This window comes from Aulostomus chinensis, chromosome 11 (genome assembly GCF_037954235.1).
Source record: "Aulostomus chinensis isolate RoL2024-O1b breed Wild chromosome 11, RoL_Achi_v1.0, whole genome shotgun sequence".
NCBI classification, from domain to species: Eukaryota; Metazoa; Chordata; class Actinopteri; order Syngnathiformes; family Aulostomidae; genus Aulostomus; species Aulostomus chinensis.
The window spans coordinates 28,014,475-28,026,022 of NC_141330.1; the positions used below are offsets into that span (position 1 = coordinate 28,014,475).

Consider the following 11,548-nt stretch of genomic DNA (forward strand, 5'->3'; position numbering starts at 1 on the left):
CGGGGAAGGGGAAGAGTTGGTCGGTACCATCCTTATCGCCCGTTTATGTAATCTGGAGGCTGCCGCTGACGTCAGCATGAACTCCCAAATTTATGACATAGTGTTACGTCATCAGAAAAGGACGCGGGAGCCCACGGTGGCTCTCCGTGCACCGCTGCAGCCTGTACAGCGCGGCCCGTCACGTGGTCGCCAGCTCCGCGCAGTGGGCGGGGTGCGTTTTTTTCTTCCTTTCAGAACCTTTATTGATATGCGCCACTGGCGCGCGCAGCGCGCGTCAGGGTCAGGCAGGAGGTTCGGGAGATTTGAGGAGCTCCTCAGGCTCGCGGCGCCTCGGAGGATCGTGACCCAGTTGGTCGATGATCGCTGCCGCTGTCCTGACAGCTGTGGGCTGATCACTGAGGACTGATCACTGATCGATGCCCTGCAGACTGCGAGGAGGCGAAGTGCCGAAGACACAACACGCGCTCGCGGCTCCATGCGGATGCGGATCAAATCCCCCAGAACACACACGACCTGGTTGAGCTCTGATGGGATCTACCCTGAGATCACGCCTCAGGGATCACGTGATGTCAGCACGATTAGAATCGTGGTTTTAACGGATGAAGGAGTCGTTCTTGACTCTGTTCTGATTCGTCAACACGCGACCGAGGTGGAGACCCACAAACAACAACAAGACAACATGGCCTCGCGCCTGTCGGTCTCCACCTCTGACCTCCGTCAACATCCAGGCAGCTCTCGACTGTGCGCGAGCCACCAGCCAGAGTGCTAGCAAGTGACGCCACTCACCCGATCACGTGACCTACGTAGGCGGCTCGCAGGGTGTGGCGGTCCGTGGAGATATCTTAGCAGAAGGCTATCGGTCGCTCGTGTTAAACGCCCCGACCCCCCCCCCCCCCTCCACACACACACACACACACACACACACACACACTCAACGCGTGTCTGATCCGGAGTGCGAGTGCGTGACCGCGTCGGAGCTTCACCGATGGCCTCCCCGCTCAAAGTGTGCATCGTCGGCTCCGGGAACTGGTGAGCTGTCATGATGAGAGTGTGTGTGTGTGTGTGTGTGTGTGTGTGTGTGTGTGTGTGTGTGTTTGTGCGTGCGTGCGTGCGCGCATGCGGGGGGGGCGCGTCGTGCAGGTCTTGTTCCCTTCATCCTGCAGTGTGAAGCGATGATGACATCATGATGTAATTTTCAGGCTGGGGGTCAGAGGTCAGTTGCAGGCGTTTCAGTGCAGGGTTGTGTCCTGCAGGAAGAACCGCGGTTACACATGTGGAGAACCACTGAATCCAACCTGAATGGAAGGAGACGTTGGTTCTCTGCAGGAGGAGAACCGTAGCGCTGCTGCTGTTAGCAGTACACGCTTCCTCACCCACGTAGAAGTACACACCAGGTTCTACAGTGTTGTCTGTGCTAAGTTATTTTCTGTCAAGTAAATTGAGTCATGGGAGTTGCAGAAGTGTACAATTCCCTTAAATGTAAATACTTCAGTAAAGATACCTTGACATGACGTGAGAACAGTACTTCAGTAAACGTTACTCTCACGAACGCACTTCAGCATTGCACAGCTCACAGCGGATCTGAGAAGGTCTCTCATCTCAAGCAGTAGTACTTTTACTGTGTACATCGTGATTACAAACGATCACATCAGGTCACGGTAGTTCAGGAAGGCTCGAGGGATCCTTCCTCTCAGGGATAGAGGGATCCAGACGGGAGGATTCTAGGGATCCAGACTGTGAGGGTTCTAGGGATCCAGACTGGAGGATTCTAGGGATCCAGACTGGAGGATTCTAGGGATCCAGACTGTGAGGGTTCTAGGGATCCAGACTGGAGGATTCCAGGGATCCAGACTGGAGGATTCTAGGGATCCAGACTTTGAGGATTCTAGGGATCCAGACTGTGAGGATTCTACGTATCCAGACTGTGAGGGTTCTAGGGATCCAGACTGGAGGGTTCTAGGGATCCAGACTGGAGGGTTCTAGGGATCCAGACTGGAGGGTTCTAGGGATCCAGACTGGAGGGTTCTAGGGTTCTTTTTGTCAGTGTGATGCATCTCCTGAACGTTGTCTCTCCTGTGGTTCCAGGGGCTCGGCCATCGCCAGGATCATTGGAAACAACGCCAGGTTGTTGCAGCAGTTTGCAACCACGGTGAAGATGTGGGTGTTTGAAGAAGACATCAACGGCAGGAAACTGACCGACATCATCAACACGGAGCACGAAAATGTCAAGTACCTGCCGGGATACAAACTGCCAGAGAATGTGGTGAGAGGAGGATTCCAACCCCTACATCAGACCTCCTAACCCCCCCCCCCCACTGTCGCCTTTCAAACCCTGGAATATTCCATCCTCACTCGTCTCTGTAGGGTCGTCTCCTTCTTGAGGACCTCCTCCCAGCAGCGCCGAGCCCCCACCTGCAGGGGGCGACCTTGATCCCCCTGCATGTGGAGACTGAAAGTGCCTGGATGAGTTAATGTGACCTCAGAAGGAGACTAGACAGGCGCCGACCTCCAGCAGCTCACCTCTGTTACAGAGAGAGAAACAGTCTGAAACGTTTGAAATTCCAGAGCAGGGTTGTGGATTTTTTTCAGTAAATGTTCGTGGAATATTTCTTAGGTCAACTTGTTCGATGTCAAAATGTTGAAAATCTGCTGGAAGAAGCCATGTTGTTCTTCAGGAGCGATCGCGTCAGCTCAGTAGTGGCGTTGACCATCGTCGTGAACGTCACCTGAGTTGCACTGACAGAAGATGTCCGAGTGTCTGGGTTTGCAAGTGAAGCCTCTAAATGTTGCTGGCCTGGTGACGCGCTGGTGTTCTCATGTTCCAGAGAGTAGCCCTTGTCCTGCGCCCAGTGTCAGGTGATGTAAATACGCCGCATGGTGGCGTGCACTCTACTCTGGCACTCCATGAATCATGCTGGAGATTTATCCACATATCAAGCATGGAATCGTCTTGTAATGGCACATGTTGGTGTGCTCACATCGTTTGGAGTGAATTTATGTCTTCACGCTCGGCTGCTGCTGCAGCAGTTGGTCGGTCCGATGGAGCACAAGAACTCACTTTCACACTAGAAAACCTCAGACGATCGGACCGACAGTGTTCCACGTTTGGTAGAACCCGTCTATTTTTCAGTCTCGTGCTCTACTTACTGCTCTGCTCTGCCAACACGTCTGGTTCTGGAGCCAAGGACTCGTGCCTGCGGTGTGATGGCGGACCCTGAAAGAGCTGGTGCCCTCATCAGGTGGTGGTCTCTCAGTCGTGCTGCTCCTGATCGATTGCATGGTCATCACGAGCACAAATCATCAGTAAACTCCGTCCTTTAACCTGTGGATCAGTGCGGATGGAAGATGGGTGTGATGCTCGGTCCTGATGCGTTTGTGCGCCGTGTCTCCAGGTGGCTGTTCCTCAGCTCCGTGACGCTGCAGACGGAGCAGACCTGCTGGTGTTTGTGGTCCCTCACCAGTTCATCCGCAAATTGTGTGACGAGATAGTGGGCTGTGTCCCCTCCAGGGCGCGGGGCATCACACTCATAAAGGTACGATGCAAAACAGACCACACACACACACGCACGCACACACTCTGTTGGAATATGTGTGAGATGTGGTGTAGTTGTGATGAGTTTGTGTTGTTCCATGAAGTTGCGCTCCTGGCTGCTGCGACCAACCTGCTAACAGGCTCAAACACGTTCTGCTCAGCAGGCTCTTCATCTGCTCACTGAAGGAAGCATCCCGTTGGATTAAAGTCCTTCAGAACCCGACCCATCCTGGCCTGCTTTTCAGTGAATCTGTGCTGGTACCCTTGAGAACGATGCTCTGCAGGAGTAGATTCGCTCAGCAGGTCGAAGGTGTTTCACGTTTACCTCTCCTGCATGTTAACTTTTGGCGGCACGGTGGAGCAGTGGTCCTCACTGTGGCCCCCAGCAAGAAGGTTGTGGGTGGAGCCCCGGCGGTGGGGTCTTTCTGTGTGAGTCTGCATGTTCTCCCTGTGCCTGCGTGGGTTCTCGTCTACAGATCTGATGTAGAACTGAACCTCCAACATCCACTGGTCTGGTTGATGTCATAGCAGGCAAACACAAGAGTAACTGAAAAAAGAATTATGGTCCTGTGCTGTGTCGTAGGTCCCTCACCCTTCTAATGGAGCAGGGCCATCATGAAAGTTCTTATTTATGTGCAGTGTTCAGTCCAAATGGCTGCTGAAGGATGTGTCCTCAGCAGAATCCAGCTGGGTCCAAACAGAAGGACTGAGAGTCCAGCACAACTGGATGTACTGGTCCAGAAGACGGTGTAGCAGTGGAAGTGCGCTGTGAGTTGTCCCTCACTGCCAGTGAGTCTAGAGGGGACACTGGACTTCATTTCACTGCCAGCTGAATTATGGCTGAAGAATTATGGCCGGCCATCTGGAGCCGGGCCTCAGCAGCCTCCATCATGTCAACAGTCTCACTGCTGATGGATTCAGTTTCGTGTTCCGGCGACTCAAAGTCCCACTCTCGCTAAAGTGAGCAATAAAAGCAGCCTATCATCTCTTCATCATTCAGACGCTGTACTGAAGAGATTAGTTCCAGACCTCCCAGGGAGGTCCCCTGATCCAGCCTGCCCACTGGCTGTCCCTCCACGCCGCTGACAGCCAGGTGCCAGAGGCGCGACGATTTCACTTTGTCAGTCCTGTTCTTGTTAGATTGATTTGTCAGGAACACCTTGCAGGGATAAATCACCCAAAAATGGAAACCCAGTCACGGCCTGCTCACCCTCATGCTGCTGATGGGGAGACGTGACCACCGCTGCTGGTCTGGAGGGATCCAAGTGTCCAGAAGCCTCGACATGCCAAGTTGTTTTCTGAAATGTCAATGGCGCCGTGTTTGTATCATCACTAAAAATGTCAGTGACGTTTTTCAGAACAACCTCAAATGATTTTTCAGGTTAAAGGTCAAGGTCACTGTGACAGGCACACATCAGGGAGACACGCGGCAGCTATGTGGTCTTTCTATTTGTCAGTTTCACGCAACCAAACACTCGGATCCTGAGTTCAGTAACAGAGACTTTGGATGGCAGCCAGGACGCTCGCGACACGAACACAGCACCGAACGCACCAACAACTCAGGCGTTTTTAAACGTCAAGATCAAGGGAAGAAACGGTTGTGGTTTGTCAAGTTCAGCCAGTAGCAAAAGGGCTTGAAGTCTGTAAAGAATCCTACGTCTTCGGCCGTTGATTCTGCCTTCCATTCACACATTCGTAAGCAGCACCTGTGTATGGCAGCACAGACGTTTCTCTTCCGTTCCACACTTCCCCACAGTTGTTGCCGAAAGCACAATTGCATCAAAACAAAGATACTAAAACTCAGCATGCGTAGTTAGAGAAGCACGCTCGTTTTAATGTGAAATTCTGTTGCCGGAGGTAGAATGAACCCCTCGCAGGCCGAGGAACGCCGGGTGTCGGTCGTCCTGACTCGTACTTTTGTAGACTTCAGGATCATCTCCTAATATGTGTTGCGCTGGTTTCCGTCAGGCTCAGCGTGTCAGAGATGATGACGGGGCTCTGCTGCAGTGTTTCCTTCATAAAATGTCGACATAATTCCTCGCTGGGGGGCCGGCTGCGTCTGCTCAGCTCAGAGGCTTATTTGGACTCTTATCTACATTCCCACGGCTGGCCGACAGAGATGAAAGCCATGACAACACAAGCAAGCAGGACAGACTGTGTGTGTGTGTGTGTGTGTGCGTGTGTGCGTGTGTGTGTGTGTGTGTATGTAGGAAATAAATCCTCAGCTCTATCCAGGTGAAAAAGCTGATTAAAAACTGTGGACTGAGCCATTATGGAGAGAGGGGGATTTCTATCCTATCAGGGTTTAGGTGCTACAGCAGAGGGGACTGAGAGACACCCCGGCTCAACCCCCACCCCCCAGAAATCAACTGCAAACTAGGCCACAGCTGTCGACTGTCACAGCTTAGCAAACATTAACTTGCTAAAAAATTCCAATTTGGCCTTAATAGTTCTCCCATGGGCCGGCGTGGCTCAGGGGTAGAGTGGCCATCTAGCAACCAAAGGGTTGCTGGTTCCATCCTCACTTCCCCCCGGTGACCATGTCCAAGTGTCCTTGAGCAAGATACTGAACCCCTCACTGCTCCTGATGACCCTGTGATGGACTGGTGAACCGTCCAGGGGGAACCCCGCCTCTCACCCAGTGACCGCTGGGATAGGCTCCACCCCCCAACCCTTAACAGATAAGTGGTATAGAAAATGGGTGGATTATGATTGATGGATGGTGTAAGGTTGGATGGATGATGGATGCTGGATGGATGAATGGATGGATGGATTCGTTCCCTCGTCTGTTCCTCTTACTCAACCCCTGGTTTGTTCCAGTTACACCAAAATATTCAGAGCACCTCCTTCGTCTGGTTGATTGATGGGACGTGCAGGTAGCAGCGAGCTCAGGTGAGGCAGACGCTACCTGTGCTAGAGAAAAGATCTGTATGAATGCAGAAAGCAGTGTGTGTTGCTGGGGTCTGGGGCGGGGATTAAGAGGCGGGGCTACGAGGGTCGTCTGCAGGTACTTTATGCTCTTGACTGTCGTAGACAACTGACTGGCTGTGCTGTGTGTGATGCTGTTCTTGCAGTAGACAGGAAGTACTGTTTGGCCCCGCCCACAGATGTGGGAGCAGGCAGATTTTTTCATTGTTGGTGAAGCAGGTGTGTGTGTGTGTGTGTGTGTGTGTGTGTGCTTGCTTGCTGATGACACGTGTCAAAACCTGCCTTTGCTGTCTCTGCAGCATCTTTCAGTGAGACATTTTGTTAGTTTTCCCTCTTCATCCTTATGTTCTTCTTTAACCCCCCCCCCCCATCTGTCTCAGGGGATAGACGAAGGTCCTGAGGGCCTGAAGCTGATCTCAGACATCATTCGAGAGAAGATGGGCATTGATGTCAGCGTTCTCATGGGAGCAAACATCGCCAATGAAGTGGCAGCTGAAAAGTTCTGTGAGACCACGATCGGTAGGTGGCGTTTATCATGTTGCTTGTCATCAGAGTCTGTCAGACAAAGGCAGACATAAACACAAATGATTCAACCAGTTGAGTCACATTTCACGACACAAAACATGACAATAAGAGATTTGAATATTGAGGTCGTTCACTTTTACATGGAGATTCTGCATTCGTGCTGTAATGGACTCGTCACACAGAACAGGACACATTCGGCTGCCCATCGCTTTCACACCGACTCGCCACTGCTGCTTCCACCACTTCCTCCACTGCAACATGGCTCTGAGGTTGAGGGGCGGTCCCACAGCCCGAGGGTCACAGCGGGCCATGACTAATCTTCCCCAAACTATGACGAGTTGTTCCTTGGTTCATTCTACACCTCTCCAGCACGCCACTGAAACATGACCTCCTTGTTGGAAGTAATGAAAGATAGAAGTGTGTGTGTGTGTGTGTGTGTGTGTGTGTGTGTGTGTGTGTGTGTGTTTGTTTTCAGGCAGCAGGATTCTGGAGAACGGCCTGCTCTTCAAAGAGCTGCTGCAGACTCCCAACTTCCGGATCACGGTGGTGGACGATGCTGATACCGTGGAGCTGTGTGGCGCTCTGAAGGTCAGCACACTGACGCGCTGCTGGGGTCAGACAGAGCAGCAGCACCACATGACAGCTCTGGTCACACTCAGGACCCTGCTGTGGTGCTGAGCCACCCTCAGAGGTGCACTGTGACCCCAGGAAACACAAGTGTAAAAGCTCATACGTCTTCAATCCACATCCTACAACCTCGTACCTGATCTGGGTGACAGAGGTCACCGTTTTCCGCGTGTGACATCAAATGTGTGACCACGTGTGCAGCTTTGTCTCCAGAGCTGGAGTGGAGCCTCCTGAGGAGGAAGTTCATGAGTGTGACGTCTGTATGCAGGCATGTCATGGATGGTAAAAATGGTAAATGGACTCAATTTTATATCGCGCTTTTCTACCTTAGCGGTACTCAAAGCTCTTTACAGTGTCGTCTCATTCACCCGTTCACACACACACTCACACACTGATGGTGAAGGCTGCCATGCAAGGCGCCAACCTGCTCATCAGGAGCAATTATGGGTTCAGTATCTTGCTCAAGGACACTTGGACATGGTCACCGGGGTCCAGGATCGAACCAGCAACCCTTTGGTTGATAGACGGCCACTTTACCCCTGAGCCATGCCGCCCACACTGCGATCAGTTCTCCGTCGGTCACGTGTTGATGGCAGCTGAATTCTGATGTGTGTGAATGAACGACGTCTGTGTTTGCCCTGGCAGAACATCGTTGCCGTGGGAGCCGGCTTCTGTGATGGTCTGCAGTGTGGCGACAACACCAAGGCGGCTGTGATTCGTCTGGGGCTGATGGAGATGATAGCCTTCGCCAAGCTCTTCTCTAAGAACGGCTCCGTTGCCACAGCGACCTTCCTCGAAAGCTGTGGTGTGGCTGACCTCATCACTACCTGCTACGGTGGTCGCAACCGACGAGTTGCTGAGGCTTTCGTCAAGACGGGGAAGGTGAGTCAACCATCGCCGTGTAACGGAACCTTCCAGGTTACATCAGCATTAACACCATCTGATCTCCGTCCAGCACCACATATGGACCCAGTACTGTACGATTCAGAACCGGTAGTGAGATGGATGTGGCCGGGTCCTCCTGCAGGTCGCGCCTTTTCAGAATCAGTTATCCTTTTTCCCATCCTTGGACTCGGGCCTGCAGGAGTCAGAATGGAACCTGACCCTACACATGCATATGAGCGCTGGCTCTGAACCTGTCCCGCTGCTGACTCGTGTGGTGGGTTCGGGCCATGAAGACCTCCAGTGTCTGTATCATCATTGCCGTCCAGACTAACACAGGGTTTCTGGACACCGTCAGCCTGGAAGACTGAAAATTTCCTGTTTTAAATGTCTTAATTGATTTATTTTCATTTTTGAAAAATGACTGCTCGTTAATAAACATACCATTATTATGCATCAGGGTCAGTTTTGGAGAATGGCTACAGTTGGTCATTTCACCCACCGTCCCTAGCAGGTCATTAAAAGCATCAAATCCAGTATGCAGTCACAGGAAATCACATGACCAGGAACCAACAAATGGTCAAAGTTTTTCAGAACAAGTCACCAAACTTCAAAACCCAGGTTAAAATGGAGCCAAGAGTCCCGGGAGGAGGACTGGTTTGGTACTAGATGGCTGCCACAGCCCCTGATGGAGGTGCTAACTGGACTAAAACTAGCTAACAGTGGTGGTTCTCATCTGTGTCCCACCGGCTCTCAGAGCATCGAGGAGCTGGAGAAGGAGATGCTGAACGGTCAGAAGCTCCAGGGTCCTGCTACGTCAGCTGAGGTGTTCCGCATCCTCCGACAGAAGGGCCTGGTGAACAAGTACGTATACGCTGTCACCTGACCAGAAGGGACCATCTCTTTAGTTCCCTCACTCCTGCACATCTGCGGTGTGCCTCTTGTAACGCTCAGTTACAGTCGGTTAGTGTTTGTCTCCTTTCATGGCTGAGGGGGCGTGTCCACGCTGCTCTTCCCTCCCCTCAGTCTGACTCGCCCTCCTCTCTCTCTGCAGGTTCCCTCTCTTCACAGCGGTCTATCAGATTTGTTTCAATGGGAAACCGGTCCAACAGATGATCTCCTGCCTGCAGAGCCACCCGGAGCACATGTGAGCGCTCGCTGGGTCCCACAAGATCAGCTCAGCTTCGTCAGCAGAGACGGCAGCTGTATTACCGGACCGACACCCCGGCGTTCTGACACGCCGCACTGGGTTCTGTACAGATGTTTTAAAGCACTTCAAAATCAACGTCCTCATCCTTTCAAATGAAAACAAATGCGGATAAAAAGAAACAATTTTTCCCCCCAAACATCAGAAAACTGATCTGACATCAGCTGTGCTGCCAGGACACATCTGAAGCCGCTGACACCACAGATGCACTCGGGCCAGAGTTCGTGTTTGGCAGCCCTGCGACCTCCCGGCGACCACGTCCCTGTCCTAGCGAGCCAGCCTGCTGGCTGCCGAGCTGCAGCATCCAGCAAGGCAAGGCTGGTGTCACCAAGTGCTCTCTCAAGCTCTGAACTACAATCAGACTGAGACTTGTTTGCATTATAAGCTGAAGATTTCTATCAAAGACAACTGCCAGATAGGAGGAGGCGTCTGTAGCCCTGCAGGTGGCCTCTTTATAACCTCGTTCTTCAGTCAGCTGACAGTGACAGCTTCTCGTGTGTCAAACTGCAAGAAACAAACAAAAGGGCAACGCCACCCAGAAGTGTTGACTTCGTGCTACAAACCACTATCAATTTGCTATGTACTTTAATAATTAGTAATACACATTTTTACTTGTACTAAAATCCTTTATTTTTGTGTCTGTAGAAACATTCCAAAGAATATGCATGAAGAACAAAACTAAAGTCACTCAACTTAAATGTGTGTGAGTCTGGACGAGCTGTCGTAGCTTACTAGCATTTATTACCTGGAGTTTGTTGTAAACTCACCTGCCACGTTACTTGATTCACCTGTTTAACTGACCACCAATATCCCATCAGCCAATCAGATCTCTCTGACCACACTGGACCTTCTTCTGATGGCTACTTCCAGTGGGCAGTGGGAATCTTAGTGGTCCACATCTCAAGGTGCCATGAGCGTAAACCTGAGTCACCTGACACTGCCAGCTGCTACCAGCTGGTGATGCGTCTGCGCTTCGGTGCATCAGAGCGACATCGTGATGAGGAGAAGAAGAGGATGTTGACTCTTTGAACCCAATGGTGTTAGTTTTAAGATGCCTTCAGTGCTGCTCAGGTTAGGGAAGCAAAGGTGGTTGGTGTGAAAGTGGACGCTATTGCACAGCAGTGAAAATAGGATGCACAGTCATGAAGCCTGTGTGAGCATTAGCGTCATGCTACGTGTCATTCTGAGCTCTGGCCCTCGTATTGTAACCCGCTGTCACTTGCTAGTGTCTGAATCTGTCCTTCATTATTCACTACAACTGAATACAGATCTTCTGTTATCAAGTGATTGTGGGGTTTTTTTTCGTTCATCTCCTAAAACCTGATCAATTGATTATTGATCAGTGAAACAAATATTCAGCACATCATGCAGTGGTCCTCCCTGTGGCCCCCAGCAAGAAGGTTGTGGGTGGAGCCCCGGCTGCAGCACGGGGTCTTTCTGGGTGAGTCTCCATGTTCTCCCTGTTCCTGCTGGGTTCTCTCTGGTACTCCAGCTTCCTCCACAGTCCAAAGACATCAAGAGGGACCAGGTTAATCCAGACTCTAAATTGACCGTAGGCGTGGCTGGGAGAGCCAATGGTTGTCTGTCTCTATGTGTTGGCCCTGCCATGGACTGGTGACCTGTCCAGGGGGAAGGCTGCTGGGATAGGCTCCACCCCCACCACCCTGAACATGAGAAGAGGGGGAACATGGAGGGAGGGAGGGAGGGATGGATGGATGGGTGGATGGATGGATAGATGTAGGGATGGATGGATAGATGGAGGGATGGATAGATGGATAGGTGGATGGATGGATAGATGGAGGGATGGATGGATGGATAGGTGGATGGATGGATAGATGGATGGATGG

At 51.7% G+C, this 11,548-nt stretch overlaps 1 protein-coding gene across 2 annotated transcripts; it reads left to right on the forward strand.

The window, feature by feature from the left end:
- The first annotated feature begins 247 nt into the window (after positions 1 to 247).
- Positions 248 to 10,976, forward strand: gpd1l (glycerol-3-phosphate dehydrogenase 1 like). 2 transcript variants are annotated; one of them, XM_086219294.1, is made up of 8 exons: positions 248 to 1,029; positions 2,086 to 2,263; positions 3,393 to 3,533; positions 6,841 to 6,979; positions 7,461 to 7,573; positions 8,258 to 8,494; positions 9,252 to 9,358; positions 9,549 to 10,976. In XM_086219294.1, exons 1-8 carry the CDS (start codon positions 986 to 988, stop codon positions 9,643 to 9,645), a joined length of 1,056 nt encoding a protein of 351 aa, XP_086075420.1. In that variant the 5' UTR covers positions 248 to 985; the 3' UTR covers positions 9,646 to 10,976. The 2 variants fall into 2 exon arrangements, with proteins under 2 accessions (XP_086075420.1, XP_086075421.1); XM_086219295.1 differs by lacking the exons at positions 9,252 to 9,358; positions 9,549 to 10,976 and adding an exon at positions 8,568 to 9,240.
- Positions 10,977 to 11,548: the final 572 nt, after the last annotated feature.

What these genes read in the sequence shown, in the direction of transcription:
- gpd1l (XM_086219294.1), top strand. Translation starts at nt 986, where the DNA reads ATGGCCTCCCCGCTCAAAGTGTGCATCGTCGGCTCCGGGAACTG. An exon ending in GGGGCATCACACTCATAAAG is followed by an intron (nt 3,534 to 6,840) that starts GTACGATGCAAA and finishes CATCTGTCTCAG; the next exon opens with GGGATAGACGAAGGTCCTGA. An exon ending in GTTCTGTGAGACCACGATCG is followed by an intron (nt 6,980 to 7,460) that starts GTAGGTGGCGTT and finishes GTTTGTTTTCAG; the next exon opens with GCAGCAGGATTCTGGAGAAC.